This window comes from Histoplasma capsulatum (assembly GCF_000150115.1).
Source record: "Histoplasma capsulatum G186AR genomic scaffold supercont2.39, whole genome shotgun sequence".
Taxonomy (NCBI): Eukaryota; Fungi; Ascomycota; class Eurotiomycetes; order Onygenales; family Ajellomycetaceae; genus Histoplasma; species Histoplasma capsulatum.
In genome coordinates, this window is record NW_025544839.1 from 1 (window position 1) to 18079 (window position 18079).

An 18079-nucleotide genomic window follows, 5' to 3' on the forward strand; every position below is an offset into this window, starting at 1 on the left:
TTCTAAATATACAATTCTCAAGACAGATATTTCAGATTATATAGTAGATAAAGCACTGATATAATATAATAATAAAAATATTCTATAACTCTATATCTTCATCTCAAAGAAAATATTATTTATTAAATATAACTATAAAATTTATGATAAAAAGCTTCTGATAATTATATAATATTTTGAAGAATGAAAATCTGAGCTCATAAATATTGAGAAATTCAAGATTATTATTAATTATAAAAACTTAGAATATTTTATAATTATTTGCAAGCTCACAAAGAGATATATACACTGATTATTATTTCTCAATTATTTTTTATTTATAATCTATTACTAATCAGAGACAGAAAACACTTTTATAAATACTCTATTTTATAGAGAATAAAATATACCCTCTGATAATCTAGATAATAGATAAAAACACTGAGAATATTAATTAATTAATCTTATAATTATAGAAAGTTCTATATAATTAAATAGTTTCTATATATATATTAATCTATTTTGAGCTCAGAAATCTTCATTTGAAGAATAATAAAAATAAGTAATAGAGATGAATAAATTCTGATAATAGACTATAAAAGCTTCATAAAACAAAATATCTTGATTCTTTACAGATATATATTTAAAAATAGATATCTCAGTATACTTAATTAATAATAACAACTGTCTATATTTTTAAAATAGATAATAAATCTCTAATTCAGAACTTTTATAAATATAGATTATATAAAATATTTATAATTTATTAATAACTGAATATTCAAAGTATAAAATTATATATAATATTATCATTCAAAAATTCTACTGATCAGATATATTAAAGAATATATACTGATTTATATATAATTACAATTACTACAGCTCAATAACAGTATAATATAAATATTAAAAAGAAATACTAAAATCTCTGTCTGTTTTCAAATAAACTTGATATAATATAGCTATTAATTTTACAGTTTTCTTATCTAAGAATAATAATTCTATAAATATTCTAGTTATTATTAATTATTTCAATAAGAATATAATACTGCAGTTCTGTAATAAAATAAATATTGAAATTATTGTAGATATCTTCATCAGAAACTCATTCTATTGTATATATAATCTATCTTTATTTATTATATTAGATAAAAATAGTCAGTTTATAAGTACACTTTGAATTTATATATATCAGCTACTGAGAATTGAGTGAAAGTTGTTAATAGTATATTACTTAAAAATTAATAAAATCACTGAGAGAATAATACAGACAATTAAAAACATTTTCTGAAAGTTCTACAACTATATATAAAATAACTGAAATAATCTACTACTGTATACTGAGATTGTTATAAATAATCAAAATTCTATTATAATAGATATAAATCTATTCTTTTTTCTATATAGTTATAATTTAGAGATTCTGAACTTCTCTGAAATTCTTTAAAAAATTATATACATCTACAGTTCTGTATAGATGATAGAGAATATAATTAATAAATTTAAAAAAATTTATAAATAAACTGAAGTTTCAATAACTAATATTTAATAAAATTATAAAAATTAAATAAATATCAGAAGAAGTTCTATAATTCATTATAATATAAAAAATAAAATTTAATTAAATTTTAAAAATATAAAAATAGACTGTTTTTTATATATATTAAACTACTGTTATATCAAATATACAGTAGTAAAAATATTAGATATTTATAATTATTAACTGAATACTCTGTCTGATATTCACAATATTTTTTATATAAATCTATTTCAATTCACAGTTAAAAATTCATTCTCTTTATAAAAGATCTTCAACTGATAATCATCTGTTATTGTAGAAAAAAACAATGAATTTAAATAAAAAATTAAAGTAATTCTCAGCAATAGAATCAATCACTGTTACTGTAAATATTTTATTAAATAAATAGAATACAATTATTCAATCTGAAAATCTGTATTTATTATAAAAAATATTGTTATATTCAATATTTATAAATTCTTATTTATTCTGATAGAGAGAGATAATATGATGAGTTAATATCTGTTAGTAGTTAACTTACACAATCAACTTTCTATCATCTATTCACTTTTTTATATACTTTTATATATTTATAAAACATCTCTCTTTTTATAATTCTGTTCTGTATTTATATAGTTTCTAATAATTTCTCTATATAATTTTTAATATTCTTCTACTCTGTACTTCACTGTAGTATAATTTTTAATATTTTTTTATTTCAATTTTTTTTTTATAAAAACTCTTTTATATAATCTCTTCTTCTGATTTTTCTTTTCTTTCTTTTTTTAATCAATTTATAAACTGTTATTAGAATAGTGTCAAGTTTATTAATAGTGTTATTGAAATGAATTGTATAAACTATACAGATGATATAAACAGTTTAATCTATAATATTAATAATATCTGCTTAATTGATGATATATCTATTATATAAAAATTAAATAAATATCAGAAAAAGTTCTGCAATTTATTACAGTATAAAAGATAAAATCTGATTAGATTTTAAAAATATGAAAACAAATTATCTCTTGTATACACTGAATTATTATCACATCAAATATATAGTAATAGAAGTGTTAGATATTCACAACTATCAATTAAACACTCTATCTAATATTTATAATGTTTTTTATATAAATCTATTTCAATTCACAGCTGAGAATCTATTCTTTTTATAAAAGATTTTTGACTGACAATTATCTGTTATTATAGAAAAAGACAATGAACTTGAATAAGAAATTGAAACAATTTTTGATGATAGAATCAATCACTGTTATTATAAATACTTTATTAAATAAATAGAATATAATTGTTCAATCTGAGAACCCACATTCATTATAAAAAATACTATTGTATTTAATATTTATGAATTCTTACTCATCTCAGTAGAGAGAAATAATGTGATAAGTTAGTATTTATTAATAGTTAACTTATACAATCAATTCTTTATCATCTGTTTATCCTCTTATATACTTTTATATACTTATAAAACATCTCTTTTTTTATGATTCTGCTCTGTACTTATATAGTCTCTAATAATTTCTCTGTATAATTTTTAACATTCTTTTACTCTATGCTTCACTGCAGTGTGATCTCTGATATTCTTTTATCTCAATTCTTCTTCTATAAGAATCCTTTTATACAATTTCTTCTTCTAATCTTTCTTCTCTTTCTTTTTTTAATTGATTTATAAACTGTTATTAGAATAGTGTCAAGTCCATTGATAGTGCTGTTGGAACAGATTATATGAACTGTGCAGGCAGTATGAATGGTTTAATCCACAACATCAGTAACTTCTGCTTAATTGGTGGCACGCCTGTTACAGTTCTCCAATGTGATTTGAACCAGAGGTGGATAATGTTTCTTCTATAAAAGCTGTGAGTAAAAGCAATAAAAAACAGCATTCTTCATGCCAGTTCCTCCTTTAATGGAGGGAAGGGTTCAGATTCATTCTTCACAAGTCGTTTTCTAAATACTTGAAAGGAGAGTTGCCATCTTTTCTGAGTTGCTTGATCCACCGCATGCTCCGAGATGGAAATAAAAATTCACTATTACAGTCTCTGTGGTACTGCTTAAGCATCCTGCCAGGGTGGCCTTTCGATTGCTCCACATTCGTGAGAGATCCCTCTGATCACACTTAGGTTTTAGCTGTCTGGCCACTGGAAACTGCACTAAAATGTATTGGGGGTGTTTGCTTGCCGCAGGACTTCTGGATTGGGTATTCAGCAAGCACCAGGTCAACGTCGCTATAGCACTCTAGGCAATAGGCATGTAACTTCCCCAGCAGAGTCTCCTTTCGTCTACGCCGTTGTTGGTGGGGGCTGGCGCATTTATTCTCTGTGTCGGGCTTATTAATATGGTCCGACGGTCGGTATGCCATGATTGAATGGAAAGAGATACAATATCGCAAAACCGTCTGTGGAAGGATTCAGAAGATATATATAGGCAGATAATGCAGAACATTAGAAGGAAGTGAGACTGTTTGAAGGCGCATGGTCATGATTTTTAATAACTTGAAAATGATGGGTGAGCCAGTATTTTCTGGGGACTCTGCCTGTCTTTTCCTGCATTTCTGCATTTCTGGCTTTCCAGCCTTTTGGAAATTAATCCGATTGTGAGTCTTTCTTTTAGCCTGTAATCCACTTTTCACCATCTGCAAAGGTCAGAACAGCGCATTCAGATTTGATTTCAGGGACTGTAGCTCTCCCACACGTACCTTGGCTGCGCTTTCTCAGCCCCGAGCGGAAGGAGCCTGAACTTGTAGCCGATGTAAGCGTGATTTTGAGCCTGAGAAGGCTTTACAGCGGCACTACAAAAACACCCATCCGGTTCCAACATCGCCGTCAAGCTCTGAAGGAGCAATACCGGTGGAAATCATTTTGGTTTGCTTTGAGTATAGAAGTCTTGGGAAAGGTTATAGCGGGAAGCAGGTCTTTTGATATGTATATATGCTTGATTCATGGATGAGCAGAGTGGGCTGAAACGAGACCAGGCTGGCAAAAGTCCAGAAGGGTTGTCTCCTAGTCTGGATCAAAGAGACGTGTGTAGGGCTGGTTGGCTAGTTTAGGATTTCCCGAATTATGATGCATTGATACATTGCTTACAATAGCGGCGAAAACGAGACAAGAATCCAGCATGCGGGTCTAACAGTTGAAGAGGCATGAGCAGAGTTTATACGTAATGTTATAGTACTGTTGTTATATATACTCACCTGTCAAAAAATATACCAAAGTTCTATTGTTTTCAAACGATGAAATTCGACCTACATATGCCAAATCGCTAGCAATTCATGCTAGATAGCGGTGTCTTGATCTGCGATGGCTTTGTGGCTGTTGCGCGATTACGTAATCATATGATGCCTCAATCCAAGAACTTGGAAACCCCCTCCTCTCTCTCTCTCTGTGTGTCTGTGATTCAGATTCTTGGAGGAATATACCTTTTCTTATCTCTGATATAATACTGCCTTTACAAGCTATATCAGCAATTCTTCTTACACTTGGGACGAAATGAGTCAGGCTACTCCGGTGCGGATAATCCTTGGATATCGTGAACAACCATTTCAAAAACCTTCCACAATCATCAACTCCTTCTTTACATGGCGAGATATCCAACCTCTGGATGACTACTATACACATATATGTAGCAATTCTCCTTCTACTCGGTTATATCTTGTTCTCGATCTCTACTGCAAAACACATCCAAATGTCGATCTTAATGAGTTAGACCTTGAAGTCTTTAAAGTCTCAGGAATTGATTCATTGTGTGTTTACCCTCATCTACAACTTAACAAAGCTAGCTAACTATATTTAAGTACATTTAGAGATCTTGGAGAGATAGCTCGCAAGCAGGTTTCCCAGCGATCTGCTTCTCTGAATTGGGGGGAAGACAAGCAGTCTAGTCAGAGGAATTAGTTGGTGTTGTTCCAGCACAGGGGGGACAGGATCCTGCTATATTTGTGTCTTGCACATCGAGAACCAATGGGAGATCCCTCAGAAACCCAGTGGCAGGTAGACATGGGTCATTTGCATCCCTTCTCGTGAGTGTACAAAAGATAATGTGTTCGTGATGCATATGTTTGGGATTACGCGTACAAGCTGCGTATGTCTTGCAAGCCCATTCGCACATTGCGTGAGAGTGAGGGAAGTTGATTAAAATTGAATATTGCAAAGAGGACCTCCACACGAAGCGGATCGTCATGCGAGAGATGTAGTTTTGAAAGGAAAGGCAGCTCGAAGAGGAGACAATCTGTATTTATAGAATTAATGGTCTGCTCTACAGCTCTAAACATCATTTAAAAAGATAACTTACTTTGTTCTAGGTTATAATAGTTGCGGGCTAAAGGGGCAGTGCGATCGACAGAATAATTAAGAGGTTCAATCATATATCTCTCAACGAATGAACTTACAATTGCGGAGTATGTTTGTGATTTTCTGAGGGCCTTTGCTTCTGTTTGAATGAGAATTTGAAATTGGAAGTTGATCGAAAGAGACAAATGATGTGCGGACTCACCATGTTAAATATTCCTCAACAAATTCGCTGTCTGCAATGTTGCCTTGGGCTCGAGGCGTCGCCAGAGCCATTCCCTCATCAAAAAAGCCATACAAGGCAGCACTGAGCTCATCGTGCCTCGTTCGCCAACCACTTCATTGTTGGTGGCGTGCTGAGGCTCCCTGGTTTTGAGGATCGTTCTTTTATGGGATAGGTGGATGCTGCCCTTGCCGCCCAAATCCATACCATAATCATTGATTCGATGGTGGAACAGGATATTAGGCCACTAGGGCAAAAGAGCTCAATCACCACCAGCGCCGTGGTGGTTTACGCCGTAGAGGGTACGAATCACCCAATCCAATCCCCCCAACACAGGAGGGGTATCTCTGAGTCAGAGTTCCTTGCTTGTTAAGGCGGGTTTGTTTGTGGGGTGCGTGATTTTTGGCGCTAACAACACGGTTAGTAGACTGAGGTTCTCAACGACTTGGCTTCCAGAGAAGTTGCAATTGTCTTGGCATTTGCAAGGATTAAGAATCGATATTGGACAGAGAGGATTAACTATAGGCCGTATAGGGGTAATCACGTGTGGTGGAGCATATATGTGCCGTGCGCTAGTCCGTGATAGGACTAGGGCCAACAGAATCGCCCCTTGCTGACTAAAGGGGAAAATTCCTTTGCCCAAGCTCCAACTTCGAAACTTCGCCTTCTGAACATTAACTTCCATCTCCCATCCGCACCTCTCTCTTCCGTCAACATCCTTTCTGCATCCTTTTCATCATCTCGGCTCTCTTTAATGATCACCTGCGCCATTTTACATTCCCCTACTGACTGCTTGTGACTGAATAACTTCGCTCGACTTGCAAATGTACAGTAATCCGTTCGGTTAATCTTCACTTGTCTCACCGCCATACGTCCACCTACTTTGTCTTCGTTGTACCTAAGTTGCGGCCTGTCTTTTCCAATCACATTTACAGTTTTTGAAAGTTGCACTCGAGGTCATCTTCAAAAAAACTCATAAACATCGGGTGGCTTGTACGAGGTATTGGGATCCAGCTGGCTTTCAAAAAAAAATTATTATCGTTATTGTGTTGCTAGGTTGTGACAGACAATCGAAAGCTTTATTATCCTTCCCACGCGAATACCTCTTTATGTACAAATCCTTTTATTGTTGTTCTGGGGTTATCTCACATCTCGTTGATTCCCTCTTTTTTTTACTGCAAGAAAATCCTATCAACTTATCGATACAAACATAATCCAGTTGAGGTTATTCCAGTCCCACCCTAGCATCCCCAATCTCCTTACTCAATAAATCGATCTTCAAAAGGACTTTATAATAAGTTCACATTTGTGGTGTGGTTGGCGAAACTGAAACCAGTCGGGACAGTGCATTATTGGTATCATTGTTTAGACACTGCCTACATTGATCTCAGCTCCCTAATCCAAAATATTGTCCATTGTTAACTCTTCCCATCAATTACCATGACTTCTTCTGTTCATTTCAAGTTCAAATCTCAGAAGGAACCCTCGAGGGTAACGTTTGATGGCACGGGTATATCAGTCTTTGAGCTGAAAAGAGAAATCATCAATCAAAACCGACTAGGCGATGGAAGTGATTTCGAACTCGCAATTTATAATGAAGATACCAACGAAGGTAAGTCGCAATAAACAGTCGTGTGTACCTTGCCAAAGTTTGACGCCGCGGACCTAACTCTGCTCGCATAGAATACGACGACGATACAACCATTGTCCCACGATCCACGTCTGTAATCGCCCGCAGGCTTCCTGCTGCAAGACCCGGGAAGGGTGGGGCTGCACGCTATGTCTCTGGTAAAATGCCAGTGAACGCTCGTAGTTCCGCCAGGATTGACGGCCCTTTATCCAACCGACCTAACGGTGGAGGCACAACTATAAACAATATTACCGACTTGAATACTGCGCAATCTGAAGATGAAAAGATCAAAGCATTATTTAGCTTGCAAGAAACGCAATGGAAGGAACAACAAAATGAAATGGCCAAGTAAGAGACGCAACAGCCACCTTTAAATACTATTTATTTTGACTCTATTCACTTACTGACAAAACCCTGTTAACAGTGCTACTCCAGTTCTATTTAACCGAAACAGAGCAAAACCTGTCAATATTCCTGATCACCCTCCACCACCAGGCTATTTGTGTTACCGTTGTCGAGAGAAAGGTACGCAATTATCAGTAACTATATATTTTAAACAGGCTAACTTTAATATTCATAGGACATTGGATACAAGCGTGTCCCACCAATAATGATCCTAAATTCGATGGTCGTTATCGAGTCAAACGATCAACGGGAATACCCCGATCCCTCCAGAAACAGGTTGAAAAGCCTGATTCCTTGGCATTGGATGGAGCAAATGAAGATTCGAAGCTTTCCGGAGTGATGGTAAATGCGGATGGTGACTTCGTGGTTGCCCAGCCAGACAAGGCGTCATGGGAATTGTACCAGGAAAAAGCTAAAGCTTCTGCTGCAGCCGCAGCTGAATTTGCAGCAGCTGAAGGGAACAAAGAGATACAGGCGCGAGGTTTACAATGTCCAATTGATAAACGATTGTTACTAGAGCCAACGAGAACGCCATGCTGCAAAAAAACTTATTGCAATGATTGTATCACAAATGCATTGATCGAAAGTGATTTTGTTTGCCCTAATTGTTCTACGGAAGGCGTATTGATAGACAATCTAACAGTGGACGAAGAGGCCATGGATAAGCTGAAGGATTATCAAAAAGAGAAAGCTGAGAGACAGGAGAAGGAGAGAGAGCAATCTGTTAGCGACAAGTCCACCGTATCCCCTCCAAGAGCTATTTCAAAACTCGCCAACCAAAAACACGAGTCCACTTCTTCCCCAAAACTACCAACCCAATCGAGTCCAACATATCCGAAAAAAAGGTCTGCAGGAGAAGAGGATGAGAGCAATAATAAGCAGGAACCTGCTGCTCCCCCACCGGCAATGAAAAAGCAGAAATCAAACGACAGCCAACCCCAAACTACCATCCATCACAACCAGAAACCAGAGCCCTATAACAAATTTTCTCCGTCACCGTTCCATCAGCAACTACCCCTTGGAAATTTTAATTCTCCATCTGCTCAACCATTCCCAATGACCGGCTTTGCGCCAAATAACGTGATGGCAATGTCCGGATTTATTGGCGGTGTAAATACCCCTGCTCCTCTCCTCAACGGATATGCACAAGCCGAAAATGGATGGAATCAAATGGCGAATAATAATATGAATTTTGGCCTGCCAAACGGGCAATATATGAACAACTTTAACCAGGCAATGGTTCCAGCAGTTGGGGGATATGGGCTAAGTAATTTCGGCCCTGGCCCAGGCGCAATGCCCATGAATATGAACATGAATATGAATATGAATATGAATTTCATGAACCAACCTCCCAATCATCTGCCACAGCGGCCACCTTACCAACAGAACATCGGAGTGGCGAACTTCTCGAACCAGCAGCGAACCAGTTTCGGACGGCCTTTCGCGAAGGAAGAAGACAACGCGTATCTACGCCAACCGGTGAATCCACATCGACACCAGGCGAGGCAAAAGCGAATCAGGCCAAGTGACTATCGGGAGCTGTAGAGATCCAGCGAGGAAAGAGCATGGAACACTACCAGAGGGAGAGAGATATATTATCATCACCACCACATTGTTTTTACTTGTAAATTTTACTATCTGGGCTTTTTCAGCGTGGAGTTTTTATTGTTGAATGGGGGGGGGGAAACTCGGCCTAAGATGGATTGGTGTATTTCCAGAGAAGGATCATGGGAACCCTTCGTCGCTTTTCACTTCTTGTGCTTTTTCGGCCCTCTTAGCTAGGCTATTCGTCGGTTTTTAGATTCTTTTAGTCACAACACAATAGGGAATAAATTATAATCGATAAATTCCACATTCCGTTACTTAGAACATCTGAACAAGACAGCGGTCAGCAGGAGAAAAGAAAACACCAGGAAATTTTTGGACGTTTATACCCCTCAATATCATGCGGAATGCTAATAATAAATAACCTTGCAAGAGGAGCCTGGCTCCCGTGCACAGGTTATTTATTGAGGTTACGTATTACGGCCAGTAATTAGCCAAAATTCAGCTGGGCCGGCCTTTAGAGCAATCCGTGAGGAAGGCACTGAAAGGGTTAAAATTTGCCGACTGGGCTTAAACCTATTCTTTTAACCCAATCAGCACGTAGAAAAAACCGAAGGGAGAGTGAGACCATATATAAAGTGTTTGTTCTATGGATAGTATAAATTGCGTGCTACGAAATAGTCTCTTATAAAGTTTCCCGACGCCTCCCTTCCAACTCATCGGCCAGGAAAGCAGCATCACGTTTCCCGCGGTCGACATCGATCAGTAACATCAGCGGTAACGGGATGAGAATTAGGACCGCTAAAAACCCAAACGCAGGCCGAATCTCTCCGTATCTATCAGTAATCAGGCCAACAATCGCGGGGCCGAAAATGCTCGACCCTTTATCGGTGATGGCATACAATGCATAAAAGGACGTTTCGAACCCCGGCGGTATCAACTCTCCGAAAAAGCTGCGACAGTAGGAAGACAACCCACCCATCACCAAGCCATAAACGGCCCCCAACACGTACATCTCCCACGGTTTCTGGAGCCCAAATACACCCAGCCGTTTAATCGCCGGGATGAACCCGAGAAGCCCGTAGAAGGGAATGAGCTCAAAAACACAAATGCAAGCGATGATGGTCTGTGAGGCCCGAAGGTGTAGCCGCCGTGAGAGATAGTTCCAGCAAAAGGCGCCGCACACCCCCGAGATCATTGCTATTACGTTGATCAGGCCAAGGGCAGCAAGTTTCATATCCAGTTGCGTTTTGGCAAACAACACAGCAGTGCCGCTCACGGTGGCAATGCCATCGGAAAGAAGAAACCACACCGCCAGGAAGATAAGAACGTCCTTGAGATGGCGGGCCTGCAGGGCTGTACGCCCGAGGGACTTCCATGCGTACGTGATATAACTAACACATGGCCACATTTTACTATCTCTAGCGGAGCTAGGAAGAGGCGGTCCGGGACGAGGGCGGAGCCACATAGCAGCTGGGATCGTAAAGAGCAGCCACCACAATCCAATTCCGAAGAGAGTCAACCGCAAAGAGAACGTCGTCGAGCCAGTGGCAACAATGATCAGGATTGACGCTATTTGTAAAATAACCGCCCCGATGTAACCAATGCCAATCCCGTTAGAGGAAATCCTTGTTGATAACTGGAGCTCTGCTGATATTTTTGAGGATTTGAGCTGAGAGTCGTCAACGGGCACAGTGGCATCGTCCTGAAGTAGTGGCAATGTGGGTGACAGATCGGGCGGGAGACTCTCGCTGGATTCAGGCTCGACAAGTGCATTGGAAGAATGCACATCATCATCATCATAACCACTATCAAGCAAACGACGAACCGGAGTTGATTGAATGGTGGGGTGATGGCGAACAAGCAAAGGCAGAAAGGAATTGAGTAGAACAAATGAGGCACCAAAGCAAGTGTTGGCGACAATCGCGAGCAACGCACCGAGCAAATAAACTTGTGGGACAACAGCCAGAAAGAGCATGGTTGATACCGCCCCCACGACAGCAAAAACCAAGAGCAATGTCTTGCGGTAGACGCCGTGATCCGCCGCTCCAGACATGGATATGATAAGCAGGGATTGTATTAATACGCTCATCGAAAATGTGTACATCGCAAAACTGGCGGTGTTTATTTCCATTCCTAGGAAATAAATGATGCACTGGCTAGTTTTGGGCGAATGAGGACCGTTCGGAGAAGAGGCAGTAGGACTGGGTAAATCAGATGCCGTGCCCCAAGTAGCACTGCACGGCGTGGATTTATCGGAAAGGAGAACTCCTCGATCCCTGGCCATCTGCTCCAGGGTGATGGGAAGAAAGGACCCTATGTGTTTCAGCGATCCATTAGTTCTCGAAGGCCAAAAAAGGTGAGTTATACATAAAATAAAAAATGCACGGGATTTCCCCTCCCGCTGCGGATGGTTGCCATGTTCTCATCGTCAATGGCAGCTGGGATGAAGGGACTCACCCATAGCACAGACCGTAAACACCTCGGCGGCCCACCCATAGCAGTACCATCCTGAGAGCTCCTTTTTGCTTGTGGATCGCGTATCCTCCCCTGCGTACCTATGACCCACCGGTTCATGGGAGTCCATCATTGCCTGTTCATAGGCAACATCTCGGCCTTTGCATCAGGACAGGCTATGAGGCGGTGGGAGAAAATAGACAGGAGATACGCTTTTCGAAAACAAACAACGGGAACGGATGTAAACAGTGCAAACAAGCCAAGCCAAGCATGTTATTCTACGGTTAAACCCTCGCAGTGCCAGCTCTAGCTATGTATCCTCCAAGCTTCAATTCTTCAGGTTCTTGAATTTTCCGGTTTTCAAATGATCCAATTCCGGTTTAAATCGCTGTTGTATTTTTGTCAGTGTCGAGCTAGCCGTATATATATATATCAGAATAAATATCACAAACTTCAAAATTAAGCTCTCATTATAATTCTTTCATCCGTACGGGGATAGACGATACTGGAAGGAAATCCCATTCAGTATAACTCAATTAGACCAAAACACCTTATGATTGATATAAATTTGTTTGCCAGTTTGCCTTAGAAGCGGATTGACGAATGATATACGGGAGTAAAGCTATCGATGATGTATATATTGATTGCTAGCCTTTACAGCAGCGAAGTTAAGTTATCCACAAAAGTTCATTCAAAATGCAGTGCAGTGCAGTGCAGTGCAATTGTATCTTGATTTTTTGACCTTTCTCTTCTTCCTCGGCGATTGGCTGATATTATATTTATATATATATGTATATGTCTACTCCGATATTTACAGCTCGCTGAGAGATAAGGTAACGAGTCAATGGCGAATGGCAAATGACACTATAATTAGTGCCCGTTGACGGGCTCCATTGGCCATTCAAGATGCGGTCATTTTTATTGCCGCAGAACGCGTGCAATTGCAACGGACAAGAAAAAAGAATTTCCCCACAGTTAGATTCATCTTGCAACAGCGTCGTGGGTTTGTTGTTGTTGTTGTTGTTGTTGAAATGTATTTATTTGTTCATGAAGATTATTGATTGATCAAGGAAGCGGGTAGGTGAGGAGGTAAAGGAGGAGGTGTGGGCGGCCAATGGGCGAAGTCAATTGGGCCAGAAGCGGGTTCGCTTGACCACAGCAGCTGACGGACCGAGATGCGCAGCGTGGAGCGAGGACTGGGCGAGTGACCTGGTGTCTGTGATCAGTTGCGAGGTGTGACCATCCACGGGAACCTGGGCGAGAGATGGATGAGGGGGAAGTTGAGAGAAGAATCACGCTACCCCGTACTGTTGATGGTTAACTGCTAGGCTAGTGACAGAGAGTGCTGGGGGAGGCAACACAATAATACATCACCCACCGATTAGAGTTGGAAGATCCCAAACTTAGATCTATTTATACTTCGCGCCCGCGATCAATTCGGGCAATCCTGGCTCCTCGACCGTTTTGCCCTGCTGATTCTCAAACCGGATCCAACTTTGTCCCATCAGTCATTTCTTCATTCCGTAGCAGCAGGGACCTTTGTCCACAGCAAACAGCAAACAGCCCAAACAGCTCAAACAGCGACATCGATGAAAGTGAAAGCCAAAGAACCTGAAACCGACGAACAATGGATGAATGAATCACTCCGAGTCATCAACAACCAGGTAGCGATATAACCGGTCAAGGTAGTCTAGGTGACTGCCCTCCGTCAAAGAACAATTTACTTCCCGTGCGCCTTTTTCTTTTTTTGTCCCTCTTGGCTGGCCCCCGCCCACAAGACAACAACAAAGCAACAAAGCAGCAAAGCAACAAACAGCTCTAGCCTGAATCAAATGAAGGGTAATAAGGATCAATCAATAGTAATATAATCTACGAACAAGAAGAGTTGAGCATCAATCAATTCCTTCGGAAATCCTCCTCGTCGGCAGCATTCACTGCTTGACCACATGCTTCCTTGAATCCTGGCCCGCGGCTTCGTTTACATAGTTACTAACTGGAACACTCATCCCTTCAAATTGAATATCTCTCCCCTCCACGGGTTATTTCTGAATACGATACATACATACATGCTCCCTCCACTCCGTCAATCCACATCTATCCATTCACCTGCTGTGTCTGTGCATCCCTTGTATTTCCACCTTGAATCATCGCACCGACATCCATCGATATTTTTACCATTATTATTAGCAGCAGTAGTAATCATTCCCCCCCCTCCCGGGTTCCAAGCTAGGCAAAACCCCACAGCCTCGTCGATCCTCCAGACTCCATTTTTAGGCACTCCGTACTTGACGAGACTTCCAAACTGCGGAACTCTGTGCACATTGTTAACATAACCCGTTAACTAAAGGTTCGTTAACTGGGTTCATACTATATTATTACATCACCACCGCCGTGCGCACATTGGCTACCGCTACCGTCTGGTCGGATAGATTTGGCAGCCTAACTCCGGCTTTGGGTTTTCGGAACCCTGGAAAGGCCAAAAGACACAGCGAGAACTCCGTCCGGAGAGTTCATTCATTATTAATAATAGTTTTTCCCAGGGAGTCACCAGCCCCAGTCAGCCCAGTCACCAGCTCACAAACAGCCAACCAGCCAAACAGCCCCTTGCCACTCCCATCCGCACACGACCCGTGGACGCCGCCATCCAAGTCACCCAAGTCGCCCAAGTCGCCCAAGCCCAAGTCAAGTCACCAGTCACCAGTCACCAGTCACCAGGTCTGACAAATCAGCCGCCGCCCAGATCCGCTGTAGCCTCTGCCATTGGGCGGCTGGCACATCCCCGAACTCCCTCGCAGAGGCCAATTCGCAGCCCTGGTTGGCTGGTTTGCCTGTTGCTCTTGGTCACTCGCCCGGTCACTGGTCACTGGTCAGGCCTCAAGCACCTCACTCAGCCCATCCGCTGGTCGCCTTCGCACGTCCTGCGTAGTGCGTCGTTATTTCTTCTGCCTTGGGGGGCGGCGGAGACCCAACAACGTCACTCTTCCGTGAACTGAACCTTCTTCTTTCTTCTCTCTTCTCTCTTCTTCTGACCAGAAACTATCATCCTTCTTCTTATCTTTCCTTTCGCTCTTCTTCTTCTTGATCAATTTGCCTTCTTCTATCATCTTCTTCCTTTTTAACTCCACAAATCTACTCTCCCCCTGCGACACAAAGCCTTACCATTTCAATTCGGCCTATTCCGTCATCCCAATTCGCCTATCGCCGTCCACCAACAACTCAATACTAGTAGTACCCACAACAATCCCCCTCTCCCCTTCGCACACCAACATCCAAATACATAATACATACCGCACTGTTGTCTGTGTATACGCATATACAGCATCATGAACCGTCTACCCCCTGTATCCAGCTTAATGTCGCCGCCAGAGACAAAGCCTCTGGACAGTTTCACTCGGGCGCTGTCACCGTGCACGTCGAAGCAGTCTTCCTTCGATGAGAATAACACACTTCCCCCCATCTCTAGCCATCGAAAACGCACCCAGTCCGAGATGGACCTACCATCGCCACCCGTCACTCCGTACACAGGGAATAAGAAACAAAGGTCGAACGTCGACGATCAGATCGAGAGTGATGCATCTGCCGTTTCATCCAAGGATCCAGTTCTGTTCCCCAACAATGAATCCGATATCCTGCATGGTGAGCCACTGTTTGGCCCACAATTGGCCACTGTCGCTGAGCACCTCGTCGACAAACACATGGAGAGCCAGATGCTGAGATTCCAAGACAAGAAGAATAAACCAACCCGCAGAGAATACATGTTTGCCTTGTCCTGTGTTCCCATTGTCGGAAGGCAGTACAATCGGAATCCTGGTGCCTGGGCGATGAAGGAGAGGGAATTCTTGGACCGTCAACTTTCAGTGACCAAACGGGTGGGCTACGAGACAGCCGCGAACTTGAAAAAGATCGCTCCAGCACCTCCAGTAAAGCGGAGTCCAATCGGTGGCGTACGAGCCCCACGGCCCCGGCCAAGGCGCACCTCCAAACCCACTCCCAGGCAGCGAGTATACGATTCTTTCGATGTCGCCACTTCAACAACACCCAAGCCTACTCGTGTTATTGGGACCAATCGCGATGATACTGATTACAGATCTCTGCCTGACTACTGTCCTCCCATAGAGACCCTTTACGGGAACACTAAGGGCTTGAAAGCGGACTGGAAAGGCCAGATGCTGGATCTTAGCAACGACCCAGACCGGCACCAAATCGACCCTGCAGAAGTGAGCCTTGCCGCTACTCTTCGCCTTTCCTGTGCTACCTATCTCTGTAGCAAACGTCGCATCTTCGAAGCACGCCTCAACGCTCTCCGCATCGACAAAGAATTCCGCAAAACGGATGCTCAGCAGGCTTGCAAAATTGATGTCAACAAGGCAAGCAAGTTGTGGACCGCCTACGAAAAGGTTGGATGGTTCAAACCAGAGTACTTTCGACAGTATCTGTGATGAGTTCCACATACATTCCCTTCCTCTTCTCTACTCGAGTCAGTGCCTCGTCCAGTGTGGGCTACAGCAACAACACCAACAAGAACAAGAACAATTTAAATGTTGAATTGAAGCTCGGGAGAAGAGTTGTGGGATAGATTGATACTTTATGGACGGGGAACGGCTCATATTTTCGGCAAACCTACGTCTTTACATGATATGGTTCTCTCTCTTTTTTTTTTAACGACTTGAAGGATTGCAACGTTTCGTTTCGGTTTCAGATACCTTTTGCATCATGGCCTTTTTCTTTTTCAAAGATTCGTTTTACGTCTCTCCTTTTTCTCTCTATTGTCGTTTTGGCTTTCTTTTCCTTTAATTATCAAATATTCTGGCCGGGACCCTCATTTTACTATTGTTATGTGGAGCAGGTATCAGCCGGCCTAAGCCTTGTTCTTCATGGCATGTTTGCACTTACGTTTGATGATGGTCTAGGGAGAAAGGGCAATTTTGGTCTTTTGCTTTTTCTGTTTCTGTTTTCCTTTGTTTCTCTTTTTGCATTTTCATTCATTTGTTCTGTGACTCTGATGATTTCGCTTTTTTTTTATCGTTTTCCATGGGGCGCATCCTTTGACTTTGACTCGCATTTACGGGAATATTTCCTCTTGTTTTTTTTTTTTCTTTTTGGGCAGAGGGAGACAGGAAACGGATAGGGAACCTGGTGGGAAGGGTTGGTTCAACCATTGGGGGATTTTTCATACCACTTACCATATGGCATTCGTTCACATTTTCTTTGTTAGGTCATGTATGTCCATGTATGTACATACATGGGAGTGGCGTTAATGTTGGGCATTTTATTTTGACCCTAATTTTTCTGTCTTCCTGTCTGGGTGGTTGGTTGGTTGGTAACTTGACGGACTGTTCAGAATGCTTACAGGTCCATGATTTTCATGTTTCATGTTTCATTTTTCCATTTTTCGCTTTTCACTATCATCATGGTTTACCACCAGTTTGGACTGGCTTGGTTCATAGCATTTGAAATACCCAATACCCAATACGATCAGATTCTTTCTTTGAATCAGCCAATATCTTGCGCAGTTGGGAATCAAGAACTATAATCTACTATATCATCTACGCTGGCTGTTTCGGCCCTGACTACTCTGCATTATTAGAAGTGAAGTGATATTATTCCTTCAATTCAGTAGTATATTAGGACAGCATAGCACACCCCATAGCATAGGCCTGAAAATGCGAAAGCTGCAAAAACACATGCGCATGTCTGCTCTTGTCATCCACCTTGTGCAATGCTGATTGGCAGCGATCTTGGAATTTGGGTCTGTTGGTGATTGATTGATTGATTTACCTGGAGGGACAAGGGGGACAGCGCCACCATGATCCACGATATATCATACAGCCTTGTTGGTATTCCTCGCTTGGATAGCTAACATTCCTCATTCATTGGAATAAATTTTTTCTTGGTAAAATTACGAAAAAGCAAATGGCATCATTTATGCTGCACTGGTAGTTAACATCAACTACACTGCGTGAGTAGAAGTGAGCGTTTTCAGGTTGGTGGATGAATAAGCAGGAGCGTCATTGTCA

At 41.0% G+C, this 18079-nt stretch overlaps 6 protein-coding genes across 6 annotated transcripts; 4 read left to right on the top strand and 2 right to left on the bottom strand.

Annotated features, from left to right (window-relative positions):
* Positions 1 to 3635: 3635 nt before the first annotated feature.
* HCBG_09193 (uncharacterized protein) lies at positions 3636 to 4336 on the bottom strand (the record flags this gene model as incomplete). The annotated part of the gene is made up of 3 exons (XM_045436242.1): positions 3636 to 3914; positions 3960 to 4140; positions 4215 to 4336. The coding sequence occupies 3 exons, from the start codon at positions 4334 to 4336 to the stop codon at positions 3636 to 3638; spliced, it is 582 nt and encodes a 193-aa protein (XP_045283037.1).
* A 668-nt stretch (positions 4337 to 5004) lies between these two features.
* HCBG_09194 (uncharacterized protein) lies at positions 5005 to 5409 on the top strand (the record flags this gene model as incomplete). Its single annotated transcript, XM_045436243.1, has 2 exons — positions 5005 to 5258; positions 5319 to 5409. The coding sequence occupies 2 exons, from the start codon at positions 5005 to 5007 to the stop codon at positions 5407 to 5409; spliced, it is 345 nt and encodes a 114-aa protein (XP_045283038.1).
* Positions 5410 to 7465: 2056 nt separating this feature from the next.
* On the top strand, positions 7466 to 9605 carry HCBG_09195 (retinoblastoma-binding protein; the record flags this gene model as incomplete). The annotated part of the gene is made up of 4 exons (XM_045436244.1): positions 7466 to 7637; positions 7709 to 8003; positions 8080 to 8180; positions 8236 to 9605. 4 exons carry the CDS (start codon positions 7466 to 7468, stop codon positions 9603 to 9605), a joined length of 1938 nt encoding a protein of 645 aa, XP_045283039.1.
* A 626-nt stretch (positions 9606 to 10231) lies between these two features.
* HCBG_09196 (uncharacterized protein) lies at positions 10232 to 12220 on the bottom strand (the record flags this gene model as incomplete). Its single annotated transcript, XM_045436245.1, has 2 exons — positions 10232 to 11921; positions 12079 to 12220. 2 exons carry the CDS (start codon positions 12113 to 12115, stop codon positions 10291 to 10293), a joined length of 1668 nt encoding a protein of 555 aa, XP_045283040.1.
* Positions 12221 to 13894: 1674 nt separating this feature from the next.
* HCBG_09197 (uncharacterized protein) lies at positions 13895 to 15055 on the top strand (the record flags this gene model as incomplete). The annotated part of the gene is made up of 4 exons (XM_045436246.1): positions 13895 to 13901; positions 14250 to 14343; positions 14410 to 14482; positions 14603 to 15055. 4 exons carry the CDS (start codon positions 13895 to 13897, stop codon positions 15053 to 15055), a joined length of 627 nt encoding a protein of 208 aa, XP_045283041.1.
* Positions 15056 to 15385: 330 nt separating this feature from the next.
* Positions 15386 to 16501, top strand: HCBG_09198 (SWIRM domain-containing protein; the record flags this gene model as incomplete). Its single annotated transcript, XM_045436247.1, has 1 exon — positions 15386 to 16501. One exon carries the CDS (start codon positions 15386 to 15388, stop codon positions 16499 to 16501), a length of 1116 nt encoding a protein of 371 aa, XP_045283042.1.
* Positions 16502 to 18079: the final 1578 nt, after the last annotated feature.